At 31.6% G+C, this 21,729-nt stretch overlaps 1 protein-coding gene across 1 annotated transcript in view; it reads right to left on the reverse strand.

Annotated features, from left to right (window-relative positions):
• LOC132750984 (protein unc-80-like) overlaps nt 1-21,729 on the reverse strand; it is a 76,146-nt gene that overhangs the window by 19,245 nt on the left and 35,172 nt on the right. The window contains 19 exon segments of the mRNA XM_060741074.1: nt 553-769; nt 4,036-4,158; nt 4,389-4,546; nt 5,173-5,283; nt 5,869-5,976; nt 6,449-6,517; nt 6,962-7,091; nt 7,771-7,955; nt 8,656-8,700; nt 11,615-11,722; nt 12,997-13,196; nt 13,675-13,771; nt 14,274-14,372; nt 15,383-15,451; nt 15,847-15,930; nt 17,460-17,546; nt 17,794-17,894; nt 18,581-18,715; nt 21,125-21,256. Coding sequence (XP_060597057.1) covers nt 553-769; nt 4,036-4,158; nt 4,389-4,546; nt 5,173-5,283; nt 5,869-5,976; nt 6,449-6,517; nt 6,962-7,091; nt 7,771-7,955; nt 8,656-8,700; nt 11,615-11,722; nt 12,997-13,196; nt 13,675-13,771; nt 14,274-14,372; nt 15,383-15,451; nt 15,847-15,930; nt 17,460-17,546; nt 17,794-17,894; nt 18,581-18,715; nt 21,125-21,256 — 2,258 coding nt within the window.

The following is a 21,729-nucleotide window of genomic DNA, read 5'->3' on the forward strand; positions in this document are numbered from 1 at the left end:
TAAAACTAGAAAATGCAATTCCGTATATCCCATCCCTTCCCGTATACCGGTGTTCCCTATACGGACTCGTATACTTGGTCCGTATATTCGACAAATACATCCTGTACACGCCCGTATTTGTCAAAAATACGGGACCGTATATTCCCGTATATCAGTATATTTTTCGCAGTGTATCTACATGTATATATAGTGAAAATTAATTAAAATTTTTCATCATATAAATGTTCATACTTAAATCACTTATTTATTTTTCAAGAGACACCTTATAAGAATATCCAAATGATAGATTTCTATTGTTTTTATCAATATTTGAAAAACTTATGGAAAATGACACCATTGTAGACTAATCCACTTTAAATATATCATAAAAACCAAAAAGAAACTTAAGCATAAACAAGTATCAAAATCAAACAGGTAAAAAGTATAAAAAAATAAGAGAGGACACAAGAAACGTGTAAACATAACAAAAGAGAACTAAAAGATAATAAATACATGTATCTTGTTTCATTTTGACCAGATAATAAAAATATTGTTTGATTTAGTTATACTAACATTATGAGACTTATGATCCAGCAGTTCTGGTGGTCTGAAAGAAGGATCTGCCAGTATTTTCCTCAGCTCCCGCAGTCTTGGCTGACAGGTAGAATAGAACTCTGCTATTACATTGAGTAGACTGTCTCGAGGTTTACGGAAATCGTTTCTCATCTGAAGATCCTCGTCGTCCTGGTCGTAGTGTGTCCCTTTTCTACTTCTGCCTTCCTCCATATGCCTGGTTCAATAATTATCATACAGAAATACTCTTTCCAACAATAAAATTTTGTATACAACAAGATTATATCATCAATTATCACCTCTAAAAATATTCTCAGAAAAATAAATACTTAAATCTAGAAATATTCATTGAAAACTATAATCTGAAACATAAATTTAAGTTTAACAAGAATTTGTAACAGAGTTACCAACGTCCCCCACCTCGGGGAAGTTTCATATGAAGCATAAAATAGTGCTATTTCAAAAGATTGAGGTATGGATTTCAGGACTTTCAGTCCAAAATTATGATCAATGCTAGATCTGCAAATGCAACAATAAATTTATTAAAGAAATACTAGTAAAATGAAACATGGAATTTAAAATTCTATCATGTTAACCTTTGACCTCTAAGTGTGACCTTGACCTTGGAGGTAGGGGTGCAGGTGTTGTGCATGACATATCGTCTTATTAATATTACAATTTGTGCCAAGTATTTTCAAAATCCCTTTAACTATGTAGAAGTTATAGATTAGACACAAAATATACCCTTTAGATAACAGACTATGTCAATCTTTGACTTTTAAGTGTGACCTTGGAGGTAGGGACCCATGTTTTGCACCTGACATATCATCTTATTATTGTGATTATTTGTGCAAAGTATTTTTAAAATCCCAGGTTATGGACTGGACACAAAATATACCCTATAACAGACTATGTAAATCTTTGACCTCTATGTGTGACCTTGACCTTGGAGGTAGGGACACATGTGTTATGCATGACATATCATCTTATTATTGTGACTATTTGTGCCTAGTTATTTCAAAATCCTGAAGAAGTTCTAGATCAGACACAAATTATACCCTAAAACAGACTATGTTAACTTTTGACCCCTAAGTGTGACCTTGAACTTGGAGGTAGGGATGCAGGTGTTGCGGAAGACACATTGTCTTATTATATAGACTATTTGTGGCAAGTATTTACAAAATCCTTTGATCTATGAAAAAGTTAGGGACTGGACACAAAAAATACCCTGTAAAAGACTATGTTAATCTTTGACCTTCAAGTGTGACCTTGACCTTGGAGGTAGGTGACCGGTTGTTGCTCATGACACATCGTCTCATTATTGTGAACAATTGTGGCAAGTATTTACAAAATCCCTTCAAAGATAAGAAAGTTATGGACCGGACACGATATACCATCAAATAGACAATGTTGACCTTGAATGAGCAAGTGCGACCTTGACCCTGGAGGTAGGGGTCTGGTTGTTGCGCATGACACATCGTCTTATTATAACAAACATTTGTGCCAAGTAATTTCAGATTCCTTTGATAAATGAAAAAGTTATGGACCGGACACAAAATATACCCCGTAATAGACTATGTTAATCTTTGACCTCCAAGTGTGACCTTGTCCTTGGAGGTAGGTGACAGGTTGTTGTGCATGACACATCATCTCATTATTGTGAACAATTGTGGCAAGTATTTACAAAATCCCTTCAAAGATAAGAAAGTTATGGACCGGACACGACATATACCATCAAATAGACAATGTTGACCTTGAATGAGCAAGTGCGACCTTGACCCTGGAGGTAGGGGTCTGGTTGATGCCCATGACACATCGTCTTATTATAACAAACATTTGTGCCAAGTTATTTCAGATTCCTTTGATAAATGAAAAAAGTTATGGACCGGACACGAAAGTGTGACACACGGACGGATGGAGGTTCCAACATTTTGGGTTTAGGGGCTATTTTCTTTGTTTTCTTAAGGGCTACTAGCCCATAAACCCTTTGATCACGGAATGAACCTATTGTTCTCTTTTGTTCTCTTTACTGTTACATAGCCCCTAAACCCAAAATGTTTGCTCGGACGGATGGACAGACAGACGGAGCCTATTACTATATCCCCCTTTTTTCTTCGAAAAGGCGGGGGACAATAAATTGACTGTGATCTATATGAACACAAAGACAGAAACAATAACACTGTTTACACTATGATAAATTTTGCAGTGTGTACTTAAAGAAAATTGCTCAATATATGATTTATTCACATCAATACATATGCAAAATTATCAGAAAATGAAATATGAATATAACAAAAATTATGTTATGCTCATTTTTCAATAAGATTTGAGCAGCAAAAAGTCATAACATGATTTTTAAAAGTGTTTGGTCAACACTTTTCATGAGATGCACACATATGCTTATAGACTGGCTTTCAAGTACCATTCTGTTTTTCATATTTTGCTCTAATGTAAATGTAAGGAATTCATTGTTAAATTTTAGGTATTACACTATTAAGATGCTAAAAGTAGGCTGCGAAAAAAAAAAAAAAAATGAAAAGTGTCTGATTAGAGTATAATAAAGTTCAAGCCAGTTTGCCTCTTTACTGGTAGCAAGGGTGGTAATAACTTGGTAGCAAGGGTGGTAATATCTTGGTAGCAAGGGTGGTAATATCTTGGTAGCAAGGGTTGGTAATAACTTGGTAGCAAGGGGTGGTAATAACTTGGTAGCAAGGGTGGTAATAACTTGTAGCAAGGGTGGTAATAACTTGGTAGCAAAGGTTGGTAATAACTTGGTAGCAAGGTGGTAATATCTTGGTAGCAAGGGTGGTAATAACTTGGAAGCAAGGGTGGTAATATCTTGGTAGCAAGGGTGGTAATATCTTGGTAGCAAGGGTGGTAATAACTTGGTAGCAAGTGAGGTAATAACTTGGTAGCAAGGGTGGTAATAACTTGGTAGCAAGGGTGGTAATAACTTGGTAGCAAGGTGGTAATAACTTGGTAGCAAGGGGTGGTAATAACTTGGTAGCAAGGGTGGTAATAACTTGGTAGCAAGGGTGGTAATAACTTGGTAGCAAGGGTGGTAATAACTTGGTAGCAAGGTGGTAATAACTGTGTAGCAAGGGTGGTAATATCTTGGTAGCAAAGGGTGGTAATAACTTGGTAGCAAGGGTGGTAATAACTTGGTAGCAAGGGTGGTAATAACTTGGTAGCAAGGGTGGTAATAACTTGGTAGCAAGGGTGGTAATATCTTGGTAGCAAGGGTGGTAATAACTTGGTAGCAAGGGTGGTAATAACTTGGTAGCAAGGGTGGTAATAACTTGATAGCAAGGGTGGTAATAACTTGATAGCAAGTGAGGTAATAACTTGGTGGCAAGGGTGGTAATAACTTGGTAGCAAGGGGTGGTAATAACTTGGTACAAAGATGGTAATAACTGTCACATCTATTTTAAAATTTGTGATTTTAGTGTTGTGTTGAATATTGAAAACATTAACAAATCTTACCCGCATGTAGAGTCCTCTCTTTCATCATAAAATACACTTGTCTCTACAGGGGACCCACCTCGACCTTTGTCTTTCGTACTGGATTTCTCTGCTTCAAGTTGACGTAGAGGTAAACTCATACTTCTACAAGTAAATAAGGACCAATTTTTATTGACATATCTTCCCAACACAATCACATAATATTGTTCATATATTACTTATGGCGGCAGTTTTTCCCTGCCAGATATGTGGAAAATTTACCATAGTCTTGTTCATGATATACATTTAATAAAGCTCCGTTATCAATCTGATAATATGGTTGTTTCCTATTTCTCCATACAAGCTTCAGTTAAATTTTTATGTTTGATATTTACCTGGAGAAGAAATCACATGACGTGATGAGAGCCCTGATTGATGATCCTATATTACTGATCATGTTTATCTCGGCCCTGGCAGCTGGTGGGTTATCTTTCTTGTTTGTCTCATTCTTCATATGCTCTAAATATCGTGGCAGTACTGTCTCCAAAGTTGTCTATAAATCATGTAATTTACAATGATAATATATGAGTACTGTGAAGGTGTGCAAATGATCTTTTCTTTTATATTTTTCTCTATTTAAGGAATCTAGGATAAAATTATATCCAGGCATTTTTTAAAAACACTGTCCACATTACTTTTCTTCTATGCATATACTTTTTCTGCATTCATTGACTGATTATTGTTAAGAAAATATTCATGTGCAAGATTAATTAAGTAAATGATTCAATTAAGTTTATTCATTATTAACAGAATATTTCAATAAACTAAATGTATGATAATTTTTTATTTAAAATATGGCTATGCCATTGCTTTAACATTGTGCAGTCTATTTTGGCACTTTTCTCAACATATAATTGACTTTTAATTGGCAATATATCAACATTATTTATATTTCTTCACCTAAAATTGATGTTGGTATTTTTGACAATGTAACATGATGTAACTTAGAAATACCCTAATTTTTGAAAATTTATCCAATCTAACCTTAGCAATATAATATTATGTACATCATTTTTGACAAACATAATCTTTTTTTTTTGGCAGTATATTTAATAGATTATAAAGAAAATGTTTGAATATCTACAAACATTACTATTAAGCAAGTTTTGTTATACATACCAGCATCTGTACACTCCTGAAGGAGTCTGGGGAATACACGACCACTGTTACACACATGTCTATAACATCTATCAAATTGAAAGTGTCGGGCTCATTCTCATAACAAAAATCCTACAAAAAATAAAAATGTTTATCCTATAAAATGCTGGAAACAAAATTGCTCAACCTTTTGCCACTAATATAACAACAGGGTTAAACTAGACAAAGGGTTCTAAACTCTATAAAGAACTATACATGATAACCTGACAATTTCAGGTTCAAAATCAATCAGGCCCATGCCTTTGTTATCTTAAGCAAAAAACCTTTCACTCAGTGCTTAGTTCTGGTACTGGAAAGGGTGCCAATTAAGATAATAGCTTCCTACACAATCAAACTTAAATATACTAGGTGTAAAATAACCTGGTAACTTGACAATGAGATAATCAAAATTCACATTGGGCATATGCAAGTTTGTTCAGATTACCATTAACATAAATGAATTAGAATACGTTCAGATGAATTTTTGCAGACAACAAGATCTGAAACCAAACAATTTTAATACCATCTGGCAACATTCAAAACTACGTAAAAGAAAATCACTTTAAATTTAATGGCAAATAGATAAAATAGGCTTAACAGTTCTGAGACAATACTTGTAAAGTTTAAAGAAATATGATATGTCAAGTATCAACAATACAGATATATACATGTACATACCAAAGCTTTGAACCGTTTCTCCCAATTAACTATATCCAATATAGACAGCATGTCCGGAACATCTTTTTCTAGAGACAACAGTAAATCAAACAAGCAATCTGGTTGTACCTGAAAAATTAAAAAGTCAGAACTACCAGTCTACACATCACATCTGTTGTAGGCTTCCACTCAAAGCATGAATGAAATACATTTGAAAATATTCTGATTTCTTGAAATATCAGCTTATTTTATGTCATATCCATATATTCATACATTAGTGATCAGTGATCACATGTGTGGCCTGATGATAGTGAAGTGCATATTGCAGCTAAAAGTTATGTGACTTATGGACAGACAGATGTTGGACAGACCATGGAGAAGTGATCCGATTCCACTACTCTGTAGAAGCTACACAAAAATGTCCTGAAATGCAGTCCTTAATGTATTAAGCCACTGACATTCATTTTAACATAAAAGGATGGCACTGGTTCTGCCTAAATAAAATATCAAAATTTGAGAATCATTTATACTTTACAAAGTTCTTTTGACTTTCAATAAAGTCCCTATTCAGATCAGAAGAATATAACAAGACATAACAAACCTTGGTTGTGTCTTTTAAACCAGTTGATGAAGACTGGAAATCCAATATTGGTGCAGTACTGCCAAACAACTGCAAAACAAAGTTAAACTTTCATACACTGATTAAATATACAAATCATATTACTATTATAATGTATAATTTTTATGAAAATTTGTTCAAAATCTATGTATGTATTTAAGTAGATATGCTGCCAGGAAAACATGTGGTATCAAATCTAATTTAACTTAGTTAAAATAAGAAAAGGCTTAAGTTTTTCATTTTTTTTTTTAAAAAGAAGATATATAAATGAAATCCTTATCTTTGTCAAATGAATATAATCCAAAAATAAAATTATTAAGAAACAACCATAAACACATGGGCACATGGGTAGATCTTGGTCAACAAATATAATCTTAGTTTACTTTTTTCAATATAGAGAATAATGAAATTCCTAAAGAACATCCAAAACAGTAAAACTGAAAAGGTTGCAGACTGTAAGTCTCATTTCCGAACAAAGTCTTATATAAACAATACCTGTAACATAAATGGTTTCCTATGTAGTATGTAGAATTGTTTACACACAAACTGTATAGCCTTACAGATGACAGGGTTTGGTTGGTGGTTACTATATGTCCTCAGTAAAGTAGGAACCACATTCAGGAATCTGTAAATATCAAACATCAGCAATGTAAATACAGTCAAATCTGTGATGAGTAAATACCACCTCTCATTAATGGCCACATAAATATAGACAAGAAAATTGGTATCAATTGTGATTTTTTTTTGTCAGTTTAACTTGATAAATTTAAAGCATGGCACTACCAATTAGGAAAGTAGGAACATCTATTATTAGGTTCAGTGACCTTGAGCCAATCACCATAAATCCCTATCTGACTGTAGATGTCCATGGAAGATACTAATACACCAAATTTCTAAGATACCAGTCAATAAATAAAGGTAGCTGTGGGAATTATTAAGAAGTACCTGTATAACTAAATGGAAACTATATTCCCCCATCTAAAATTTCAAAAAATATGATAATACTGATTATGCTTTTCATATCTAATAAAATATTATATTTTAATTGGAGAGATAACATTCTGAATATCACATTGATAATCTTAACACTCAATATTGTCTGAACATGTATATGTGGTTCTAAACATGAAACCTGTCCGACAACAAGTGCACACCACAAATAGTTATCATGACAACATATAATTAGAGGTCAACATATACCTTCACATCATTATCTTTTCTCTCCTACTACAGATAAAATATCACACAATGTTTACATTTTTAAAAATCTACATTAAAATATGCAAGAAAATGAAAATATTTACCCATTCATTGAGAATATTTGTTTGAAGTGTATACATGTGTTGAGAAGTGTGGCTAGACTGTATCTGAGCAGGGCCGAGTCTTCACAATGTAATATTATACATCCATTAATCACATTCAGGAACAAACATAGATCCTGCGACCAGTTGAATGTGCTATTCATTAATGAGAACATTTTATCCATCAACTGAAATATAAAATTGGTGAAGAATTCTTTATTCTTGCACACAATCTACACTTGCATGGATATATTAACAAAAAAGAAATCATGAACTAACAGATAAAGTCATGCAAGGCATGAGCTGTTATTGCACATTTTACATTATGCCCTACTACAATGACAACCCTGGTAATATTATAGTCAAAACATAACTGTATAATAACATCATACTTACATAAAGAAAGCATTATGAAACTCGTTTCCTTGTACAAAAAAATAAATAACAAAACATGGAATTACCAATCAAAAAAGCTTTACTGATTAATGAAGACCTAGGGTGCTCTTCCATGCATGATTTCAGGCACGAATGGGCACCAGAATAAAACCGCAAATGCTCTGTAAGCTAACTGGGTAGCTTTCTTATATGAAAATATCTAGAGAACTCACATTAGTGACGGGTAATCATTTTGAAGTCAACGACATTAACCACTCAGACACAGATGCGCCAGACTTTCTAAAATTCCTAGCCCTACATCCCGGTATTTCTGCAAATACTATTTCACAAATATTTGTGATTGCTTTTACTACGTCAGATGACAGTTTAGATGTTACTATATGTAGTATTAATTTCCTTTGCAATTCCCATTCTGCTCTATAAGCTACATTACAAAGAAAGTGGAAATTTTCAAACAGATAATTGTGTTTTATGTTTTACTGTGTTACCTACCTTCACCCAAGAGAATTTGTGAAGAGTATCTAATCCAAACAGTTCCTGCAAACAAAATAATGCTTCAATGTCACTTATATTTAAAGACATATTTTTTCCAACTTAAATGAACAAAAACTTAAATTATAAACATGTAAGAAATCTCAATCTCTTCATTCTATAATTATATTTACTACCTATAAAAGATCGTGTAAATATATAAAGTATGTTGAAGTAACCATCAAGAAAATTGTACAATATTTTTCAGAAACATATTATCATTAGCAAATAAGCATTTCAGTTTTAATTAAATGTTTGCCATAAGTAAATCATATGAAAAGGCCACAATACAACTTTAAAACTTTGATCAACAAAGTTCATCATTATTTCTGCTAATATTCAATTTCAATGTCAGATGCTACAAATAATAACCATCACTTTATAGTGTTTAGTACAAGCTATATTAATCGTTGTATAGATTATATACATTAGTCTTATCTTTGTATAGATTATATACATGAGTCTTATCTTTGTATAGATTATATACATTAGTCTTATCTTTGTATAGATTATATACATTAGTCTTATCTTTGTATAGATTATATACATGAGTCTTATCTTTGTATAGATTATATACATTAGTCTTATCTTTGTATAGATTATATACATTAGTCTTATCTTTGTATAGATTATATACATGAGTCTTATCTTTGTATAGATTATATACATGAGTCTTATCTTTGTATAGATTATATACATGAGTCTTATCTTTGTATAGATTATATACATTAGTCTTATCTTTGTATAGATTATATACATGAGTCTTATCTTTGTATAGATTATATACATTAGTCTTATCTTTGTATAGATTATATACATTAGTCTTATCTTTGTATAGATTATATACATTAGTCTTATCTTTGTATAGATTATATACATTAGTCTTATCTTTGTATAGATTATATACATGAGTCTTATCTTTGTATAGATTATATACATGAGTCTTATCTTTGTATAGATTATATACATGAGTCTTATCTTTGTATAGATTATATACATGAGTCTTATCTTTGTATAGATTATATACATGAGTCTTATCTTTGTATAGATTATATACATGAGTCTTATCTTTGTATAGATTATATACATGAGTCTTATCTTTGTTTAGATTATATACATGAGTCTTATCTTTGTATAGATTATATACATGAGTCTTATCTTTGTATAGATTATATACATGAGTCTTATCTTTGTATAGATTATATACATGAGTCTTATCTTTGTATAGATTATATACATGAGTCTTATCTTTGTATAGATTATATACATGAGTCTTATCTTTGTATAGATTATATACATGAGTCTTATCTTTGTATAGATTATATACATGAGTCTTATCTTTGTATAGATTATATACATGAGTCTTATCTTTGTATAGATTATATACATGAGTCTTATCTTTGTATAGATTATATACATTAGTCTTATCTTTGTATATTATTTGTCTTATCTTTGTATAGATTATATACATGAGTCTTATCTTTGTATAGATTATATACATGAGTCTTATCTTTGTATAGATTATATACATGAGTCTTATCTTTGTATAGATTATATACATGAGTCTTATCTTTGTATAGATTATATACATTAGTCTTATCTTTGTATAGATTATATACATGAGTCTTATCTTTGTATAGATTATATACATGAGTCTTATCTTTGTATAGATTATATACATGAGTCTTATCTTTGTATAGATTATATACATTAGTCTTATCTTTGTATAGATTATATACATTAGTCTTATCTTTGTATAGATTATATACATTAGTCTTATCTTTGTATAGATTATATACATTAGTCTTATCTTTGTATAGATTATATACATTAGTCTTATCTTTGTATAGATTATATACATTAGTCTTATCTTTGTATAGATTATATACATTAGTCTTATCTTTGCAGGGCTCGAATTTAACTTTTTTGGCCACTAGCAATTTTTTGCTAGTGAACAAATTTTTAACTAGCAAAACTGAATTCAACTAGCACTTTTTACGACAATGATTTTTTAATTCCAAAATTGTTTAAACTTTCGTGTAAATTTAATTATTTGATGTGCTTGAAGACAAAGTTGTTGCTGGATATATAGAATAACAAAATTAAAATTGTAATTTATTTGGACGAGTTCAAACTGCCCGGGGTACGAATCAGCAACGTAACTTTCTACTCAAAAACTTGATTTAGGGGACAGGGATTCTTATCAAATGTCAATCTACATGTAAAAACAATAATGCAATATTGTCGCCATACCGCCGATGTCTGGTCTGGATTATGCGAACAAAAATCGGCACAAAATATTTTGGCAACATTTCCATCGTCATCAAGTTCGTAAGTAAGACTGACGTGCAGTTCTTTCTCCCCTTTTTTAACCGTTTTAACTGAAGGTCTGATTGTCTTTCTTTTGATAGACTGTGAATCATCTTCTGTACTCAGAGTGTTGTTATCGGAAGACACATTTGCTTCAGTAAGTGGGAAGAAGTTTGTTATTTTAAGTTTAGACATTTTATTCCGATCACGCTTGATTTACATGGACAAAATGACATTTGGACTGGTTTAAATTTGGGTACTTTTTTAAGCGAGGTTAAGGTATAGAAAATGTAAACCAGACAGCAAGTGCGCGCATAGTTTATAACTCGGCTACCTGCGAATATTACGCCCCATTTATATTTCAAATTTTCCTGACGAGCGTATTCCTTTTTTTCTCCAACTCGCAAAAAATTGCGAGTAGTCATAAATCTAACTCGCAAAATCATTTTTCAACTAGCATTTTACGAGTTTGCGAGTGTTAAATTCGAGCCCTGCTTTGTATAGATTATATACATTAGTCTTAAGTATAAAATATTGTACTAGTTAACTGAACAATTTCCAAGGGCATATTATACTAGTGCTGAAAATGTATGCATAAATAAAAAGATACCTTTCCCAGACTACCATCATAAAGACTGAACTCGGCATCTAGAGCCTTCCTGGGGAATGATGGCAACTTGTTTAACTCTTCATGTAGAAAACTTATGTGGTTCTGAAGCTATATCAACACAGAAAAAAAAGGTTATCAATACAATTATTCAAATTCTGTACATGTATATATTCAATGCGCAGTAAGTACAACTTTTAAACTTGTAAATAAAAGAGTATATATGATATAATTATGTTATATATGAAACTCGAACCTGCATTTACAAATACATAAGCTCTTTTGACAAATGGTCTCACAAATAAAAACAATTTTTGCACGTTTAGTTTTTCTAATTGGAGATCATATGACTGGCCTGCAACTCCAGGATTTCCATATGCAGTCTATTTTCCTAAGGTCAATTTGTCTCTATTTATCACCTAGTTATTTTAATAATACAGTAATATTCATCAATACATATAATTCCATACGCAGGACAATTTTTTTTTACATAACTTGAAATTCAGTTTTTGGCATAAACTGTCAATTAAGAGGTTCCAAGCAAAGCAAGGTAGAATTATAAAATAAGAGGACATAGCAGGAAGTGGACAATCAAAGTGAAATGTTAAAGTGCTGTTTTAATTTTTTTAATTTGCTGGTACGACTCTTCACTATAAATTTGGAATCACAGAGGTTTTGTATATCATTCCAGAAAATGATTCATTGTGAGAAATAAAGATGTGTGTGCTATAGTGTATAGGTAGTAAACAGAATCCAGCTAAGTAAATCCATGTGTTCAAAGTCACAACACCACAGTTAAATACACCAACAACATTATGTGCCTAATATAGAGAATTATCTTATGTGCTGATGTGGTGGGAAAAAACCACTATCACAGTTGAAAGTGGCTAGTTTTTATTGTAAATAAACTTGTCACACATATACTACCTGTCTCAGAATCCTTCATGGTCAGTATAATTTCCCTCTTTAACAGAGATGAAGATCTTAACATATATGACTCTCAAACTCAAGCAATGAGTATATTCTTAAGTAATACATGTACCAGTACATGTTACACACTGTTTCCACAGAGATAAAACAGTATTTGTTCAAATATCTATGCACAAAGTCAATAATGTTTCAAAATAACAGTCATTGTATTCATGGTGTAGATTATAAATTTTTAAGACATTACTAATGATCATCAATCACTGGATCACTACTATACTGTCCTTTTATAGAAGCAACCTTTGTCAACTTTTTTTAAAATTTGTTTACAAAATCTTAATTTCTCTCTATGAACCATCTCTTTAAATAGGATAATTTTCTTAGGTACTAACAAATTAAATAATATACACCTTCTTCGTGACTTTAAGGTTAACAAACTCCAAATCCTTATTACTAACCTGGTGAGAGCTTGTACTCTGTAACACTGATACTGTAAACAAGACTTTCCCTATCTCCCCAAACTTCAGAAGCAGAGCTTGTTTCTGTAGATTCTCCTGAGCCTCTTCAGGGTCCATGTGTACAAGGCTTAGCTGGGGATAAAAGTTACGTCGGAAGAAGTAAAAGTCTCGCACATAGGAGTTCATGTTGTGGATTTGATCTGAAAAATAAGAAAATATATCACTTTCACAAAAACATTCATGCAATATATATTTCTTGCAATTATGCATATGAAAATGGGCATAACTCTAAAAGTACTGATCACTTAGTTATGTCCCTTGTCCTACAAATCTTACCTATCAGCAAATATGGAAAGAATGAGTAAATATTTGATAGTTTTCCAATTTTTCTAGCAATATCCATATTTTTACAAATAGTCCAAGTTAAAAAGGGGCATGACTAAAAATGTTTCTTTCAGGATAATGCCCCTTGCCCTAGAACTGTGACTTGTCTTTTGAAACTAACCAATAGTCAATCTTTACCTGAGTCTAAGATGTTTCGAATAATTTTATAATTCCTTAAAATAAGATAGGATTTTATCATAGATTTGCAATAAAATGAGTTTTCTTCAAGTCACTGTATGACAGATTTTTTTTTAAAACTTTAAACAATTTTCTCCTTTGAATGATTTAACTTACTAGACTTGGTATCAACAAGAAAGTAAGAATTCTGTTCATCCTCTGGTATGTTGAAGAAATCTAAACTGTCCTGATGAATTACATTGAACTGTGTATCCTGTAGTTTAAAATCATAAAATTATACCAACTTTCATAAAATATTGATAGCATTATTTAACAAAGAGATGAATTAACAGTGACACCTGCCCAAAAAATAAGCCCGATAACTTTTCATGAGAAAGTCTAAGCGTTAATGCTGAAAAAAATGTATGGGCAAAATACAGCCAGATTAAAACACTGAATAAGGTAAACAAAGACAAACAAAACAAATGTGTCATACAATATTGCATGACAAGTGTTTGTGGATATAAGTATAAAAGGGCTATAACTATATTATTATTCATGTAATCTAATAATGGACACTTGCTGGAAACGAGGCCCTTCTAATGTCTACCTTTGAATGAAACATTCTCTAATTGAAACAAATTCGAACAAAGAGCCAGAAAAAAGGGTACTAAATATTATACCTGTACTTGACAACATGGCGACTACATGGAAATTGTATACATGTATCACCTAAGACTTCTACTACCTATAATAAGACATGAACTACAAGTTACCTCATGAACAGGGAATTGTGAAGGTATACTGGTAAGATCTGGTCCATGTACAATTATCTTCTTGGCACTAGGAACATTAGCTGATATCATAATGTTTGGCTGTAATGAATAAATATATATCATAACTGTCCATATTTATAACTGATGTAATCTGTCAGGATTATAAATTGTTAAATACAAACTATATTGTCACTAGTTTTTTTTTATGTCTTTTTTCTATTTATATATTGGCCTTACAACCATTACAACCTGTATCAAAATATAACAATGCTAGATCTAGTGAAGTTTTTTCATCATGTCATTCTACTAATAATCATTTCTACTAGAACAATAAAACTTTACTAGAAATGTATTATTTTGATAAAGGTCGTAAGTCTGAAATGTAAATAAAACGATCGGTCATTAGAGCAACATGTGACACTATTCTCCATGTTTAGCTTGGATAAAACAGAATTTTTTAAGTTCAAAAATGGCCATAATTATGTCAAAATTGATGTTTAATCTATTCCACACAGTGGTTTTGAAGAAAACAACCTGCATGCAAAAACTTAACCAAAGTGTGACAGCAAGGCAGATGCCTGGATGACTAAAACAGCTTTCCCTATTCTTTAAATTGTCAAGCCAAAAAATACACAAGTGACAACAGACCGTCAACATTAAGTTTAATACATAGTTATTTTGTGTATACTGCAAGTGTTAAGTTCATCTTCCTCTTAGAGTATGTGTTTATAATATTTTTCATTCTTAAACATTTATACACAATTTTCAAAATGATTTTTATGGTTATGAAGTCAAAACTAAAGAAATAGCTGCTTTATCTCAAATGTTATTGCCGACTTACAACTGGCTTTAATAATAATGTCAAAAAGATTTATAAAATTTCCATCATTTTATGATGGAACATTTCTTCAGATATTGGTCAACAAACTGATAAACAATTTTACTTATATCTGTCTTTGAACACCAATTTATAAACATGTTTGTCAACTATATCACAGAAGAGATTTTGTTTTTCCATGATACATATTATGTGTTTAAAATCACCAGATAATAAGCAAAGATACACAATACTATGTTCAAAGAAATGTTAACAACAAACCAACACATACATCACACTGTTCCTTCTTCAATGTCTGTTTAAGATCTTTGAAGTAAATGCCCTCAACACTTGGAACTATCTGTTGAACACAATAAATTCATTTACAATAACATATAAAATTCTAATGTTTGTTAACAATAAACAAAAGCTTTCCCTAATTTCACACATCTTAATTTAAATTTTACATCAAATGAAATGAACATTAAAACAAAAACTCAAAAATAATGTATTTTCTGTATACATTCATTGATGTCTGTTTTTCACCATTTACATAATACTACAAAAATATCAAACACTTTTTAAAGTTGTCAAATACTCCCTTGTTTAAGCAGAGCAATACTGTTAACAGAACAAATAAGACTTGAGGACAAAACAACAATCACTCTATCGCTCAAACTTTAAATTCATATTTATAAAAATGAATTGTATAGTTGTGAAAATTATACATGATGATATAATCACAGCCAAACAAACCTGCCACAGTAATGCCAGAGCACCAGCAATAGCTTCCTGTCCATATGTCTGTGGTGTTCTTACATAAAACATCACATACCCAATCTGAAAATTAAATAAATATGAGCCGCGTCATGACAAAACCAACATAATGCGTTTGCGACCAGCATGGACCCAGACCAGCCTGCGCATCCACGCAGTCTGATCAGGAACCATGCTGTTCGCTTACAAACCCTATAACAAGAAGAGAAACTGATAGCGGACAGTATGGATCCTGATCAGACTGTGTGGATGCGCAGGCTGGTCTGGATCCATGCTGGTCGCAAACCCATTATGTTGGTTTTGTCGTGACGTGGCTCATCTGTAGATATGTTTTTAAGAGTTAAAGTATTAATTCAAACACATCTCTAACCTGAAATTTAATAATCATAATGTTTTAGAGAGTAAAATTATGAATTCAAATATAAATATAATCTGAAATTTCAATGTTGTTATGTATCTTTGAGTAAAATTTTGAATTCAAATGTTTTAATTTTATATGTCAGTTACATCTGTTACTTTAGGGATGTAAATCTTTAACTTGTCAAATACACTCGGTTGCAGTAAGTTCAAACGAATACTATCACATTGATTCACATTCTCATGGTCTCTTTCCCCAAGAAAACAAGGAGTGTTGGTGTTTGAGTAATAAAAATGGATATTCTAAATTAAAAAGATAAAACGTTCCTTACAAAATATTCTATTTTCATTTATTAATGTCAGTTTTAGCAATTGTCAAGTGTGTATGTAACATGCATTCATGTGAAGTTACAAACATTATTCTTTAAAGTAACTGTACATTGATATCATTTGTAGCATAAAGCAGACAACCAAATACAGCTTTAAATGCTTGAAAAGTCTGTTCAATATTATTATTATTAAAGTGTTTAAAGCTATATATCTGCTGTATACAGTAAACAAAATTTTTGTTTTACTTTTCGCAAAGAATATGCTATTATTCCTAAATAATATCCAAAACGGCAAATTAAAAATGATACAGGCTTAGTTTGAGTCTGTTCATGAAAGGTACTAGAAAGTGTAAACTACTGTTCACAGCCTCTAGCACCAGCTTAAACAGAATTCAACATTAAGCATGAAATGGTAAAATTTTGAATAAAGAAACAACTGCAGATGTTTTGGTATAAACCCTACTTAAAATAGCAGCATAATCTTTTGTCCCAGAAAATTTAATTCTCTACAATACTTGTGTGTTAAATAACAGAGACATTCTACGTAACAAATCTTTTGTGGCGGCATGGCCAAGTGGTTAATGCATCGGACTAGTAATCTAATGATCCCTAGCCGTATGGGTTCAAACCCTGTCAGGGTAAAGTCTTTGATTCCTTGAGCAGGAAACTTTACTCTTTGCTCAGTACTGGTTGGTTCCAGTAACGGATTCGAAAGTGTGTCTATAAGCCAATAGCTTCCTACACAATCAAAGTAAAATAAATTCTGTATAAAACAAATCTTTTGAGAATCTATCATTTAGGATATTACTGTTCATAAATTTTATACAAAATATTTCACGAGATATAGCTTTATACCCTAATATTATGCTGCCATTCTTCTAATAATAGAATAAGATCAAATCTTACCAAGTAATTGAACAGAGAGTGTGCCATCTGTGAGGGTAATTCTCTGTAAAACATCACCAATTTACGTAACAGGAACAGTAACTCCTCCTATAAAATATATATCTTTCAAATCAGGCTTTTTCGTATTTTTGCATGATTTATTCTCCACAATTTTCTGTTGCTCAGTTATCTTTTACATGATATAATACATTAACATTAGATGACTTTGTAATTGCATTAACTTTAAAATAAAATAAAACATCCTAGCAGTATGATAAAATTAGTAGTATACCACTACATGTAACCTTTATTAGTCCCAACAAAAACAATAAAATTGTGAAGTGAACTATCTTACATGTTTATCTTTGTGTGTAAGTTTCTCAAGGAAATGTCTCATAAATAAGACAGGGTCTTCCACCAGGCAATTCCAGATAATCTTCTCTGCCACCTCACATACTGAAAATATTCAATCTTCCTTCACCATGTGTCCATTAAATCTCTTCTAATTCTTTGTAAATTTACTTGTTAAAATATATCTTAACATAGATTTGGTGTACAAAACTTCTCACCTACATTTTGTTAACTCTGTAACTAAGCAAACATATCATTAATTTGTCTGTCGGTATTAATCAATACATTTCAGACCAGATAATTTGTTGAATGTAGAACTATTTCATATTTCCAGGATTCATTCTAGTTATCATTTCCAATTTAATTTAAATTGCTTATCAATACATGACTCCAAGATGGTGACCTAGGTAACCAATGTGCAATAAAATTGAGTTTATCTTTCATGGTGATGTAAAACCCAGAAGTTGAAAGTTGGCAAAAGCACAAGACAAAGTAGTAATGATTTTGATCTCGTATTTAGTGGTCATCTATTGACCACTTCCATAGATAATGGCTTGACACTTTCCTATCTAAAAAGGTCACTAAAAATTTGACCATGAATTATGTGTCAAGAGCGGCAAAATAAATTGACATTATTGCCAAGGTTATCCCAGAGGCTGTATGGGCAACTGACATTTTTACAGAATTTATAGATATCATACAAGTTAAGAAATTGTTAAAATAAAACAAAATCAGATTTTTCCTGTCACTTTAATCAGGTTGCCAGGTGTGCATTAACGATTCACACTCACCAGCTACACCATCGTCACTGACTTCTCCATCTTCTAGCAGATGTATTATGGGTAACACAACAGCACAGATGGATGATGGGAAAAATGTCTGAGCCAGCAATACATGATGACCGTGTTCTTGTCTCTCCTCATCACCTGAACACATAGTACTCAAATATAAACATTTGTACACAATACAGTGCATATAAAATCAATAAATATATTTCATATACAAGTTTTGATTCAGTTACTTCAATGTAAGCCCCTCCCCATCAAATCGAAAAGTCTTTAAACCTTTATGAATAATGGTACATTACAATGGTAGATTAAGTATATGCAAGGAGATTAATGTCATTGACACCAAGTAAACCTAATGAAAATAATTTTCAACAGACCCAAATCAACAACAACAAAAAAGAAAATTCAGTTGGACTGGACAAATTGTGAGAAATCCTTCTAGACTACAATCACACATGTATTCAAGTCCACCTTCCCAATGAAAAATATTTCACTAAAATCCAACATTTTCTTCTTACATCTAAGCAGTTGTAAATCAAAATACAACAATCTACCCATTTCTCAGAGGCCATCTGCAATTAAAGAATCATGTTTCCCTTTCTTAGAGACTGCTCTTTAAGCAAAGATTTAACAGTTCCCAAGATTTGACATATCTTTAAAAATTCACATCAGTCCTGAGATAGAACTCGAGTAACCATGGTGATATGAAGGACATACGTTAAAATGAGTTAGTTAATAAGCACTATAGTAAAACAGTCACTGGATTATCCTAATGACACATGTACATCATATATACTATATACTAAATGCAAATTAGACGTTTATATTACATATCATCTAATTCGGTCATACACAAAGATAATATAGGATGCCCTAACAGTAGATTTAAGACAATGTATTCACATAAATCACACAGATTTACTTTGACCATTTTGTATTTTCAATAAAAACATTCCCTTCAAATACATAAAACTGTTTCAGTCATTTCCCACACATTACGCTGCAACATAACTTTGCATAATAATGTGACCAAAGATCATGTTATTTTTGGTTTACATGTACACAGTGTTAAAGAAAAGTTCAGTACAATATAATGTGAATACAAAACCTTTTTCTCTTTCACATTTTTTCTTATGGTACTTTGATAGAGATTTGTTAAAGAAGGATAACATAGGAGGGGATTATCAATATTTTTGTTTTTCCGGAAAAATATAGTCACACTCCATATATACAGATAAGATTAAAAAGGTACAGATAAAAAAATGGTTTTATTTACAGATGCAGTTACAATGTATAGGTTAGTCCAATATAGCAGGGTGCTAAAAGAATGCATGTACATATGGTAAAATAGGTTCAGGTATATGAGGATCATGGGAAAAAAGGAAAAAAGATGGAAAAAGTTGCACGAGAAATTTCAAGCAGTACTTGTACAAGCCATCGTCGACAAGCTGCAAAAAAAAAAAATATTGAAAAAGTTTACAATAATTTACCTATAATATACAAGGCAAATGACACAGGTTCTATGTAAGAACTAGACAGGACATTCTGACAGTATGAAAACAAGGACAAATACGTTGAACATACCACATTGATGTTTTAATTGTTATCTGATAGATCAAAAAAGAAAAACAACCTGCGAGCAGATTGTACATTTAATATTGGTAAATAAGTTATTGTTTCAATATTTGTTACCTCATCAATCTTAATATCTTTGAATGGATGTTGATGGAAAACAAAAAATGCTAGCTTTAAGCACATAGAGGCATCTACCTCTTAATAAGTTACAAAAAAATGACAATAATGGAAAAAATTGTAATAACACTTTCTACAAGCCGACAATGTATATTGAATTTTCAAACCTGAAATACACATTATATGAAAAGGCTATAGTAAGTATGTAAGTTACGCCTTTATTTAACGAGGCTGTCACATTCAGTTTCCTGACCCTTCATGTGGGCCTCAGAATTCTGTGATGAGGGCATCCAAAATAGTTTTCAAAATAAATTTTAAATGGAAGTTCTGGAATGGACATATGCATTTGGAACACAAACAAAAATTCAAATGGACATACAGATGCAAACACAAACCAACACACAAATTGAACACCTGATTAAAAATGTAATTTTTCTACACCTTCCTGAATGGGTATAAAAAATTGTCTATTTTATTGATCAGAAAAAAAATTAACACTACTAAATTAAAAAAGAGTGCTTAAAACTAGCATTTTTAATATTTTCATACCCTTTTACAATATGACTGCAAGGCTTAGCACCCTGCTATATCCCTAAACTTAATGTTATATTAACATAGAATACAAAATATATCAAATATAGAACAATATTGTTTAATGTTTAGTTCAAACAACATGATACAAAATAAATCTTCATTGAAAACTGCCACATACAGAAGTTGATTATAAAACACTGCTGCTTTTTCTGGAAATCCATAAACATTAAGGCGAAACCAAATCTCTGTGCCACAAACATTTTTGTTTTGAAAAAAAAAATGTATATATATCTGAAATATGTGTTTGATACACTGGAGTACCTTGCAAGGTTGTTAGTCGTGCCCAATGCATACTGCTTGTCCTCCACGACATGCTTCGGCTAGTCACATTGTTACGATTCATGGGGGCGAAAGACACGCGACGTGCTGCCAAATTTATCTCCTCTTGCAAAGCTAGAGTAGAAGTACACATGCATGCTTGTGTGTCTACATATAATGTTATATACATATATCAATATACATATGATACCATGCAAAAATGTTTATCCTTGAAAATGATATTTAAACAAACTTTATTTCCTTTTTATTTCTAAAAAAATTCATTCCACCAGAAGAGGCTTGTTGATGATATATCATTAATGGCCTACAAATATGACAGTAGTGACAGTAGTCAATAGTAATGCATGATTTAAAACACTGTCCAACAATTGATTTTGGCCCCTAAACCTGATGAATTTCTTAAATGGACTTGTCCAACTTTCATATTCAGGACTGTCCATTATCAATGCTGGGAGTATCAAGATGAAAATTCATATCATGCAAACCAATAGTATAGAGCCTTGTCACACTTCATAGATGTTCAGGCTGGTCTGGCTTTATACTGGTGGCAACTAATCACTTTTGGTTCCAGCAGATTAAGGGCTTAA

The sequence above is a fragment of the Ruditapes philippinarum genome, unplaced genomic scaffold (genome assembly GCF_026571515.1).
Source record: "Ruditapes philippinarum isolate M1 unplaced genomic scaffold, ASM2657151v2 ctg997_1_1_1_1, whole genome shotgun sequence".
In the NCBI taxonomy this organism is placed as follows: domain Eukaryota; kingdom Metazoa; phylum Mollusca; class Bivalvia; order Venerida; family Veneridae; genus Ruditapes; species Ruditapes philippinarum.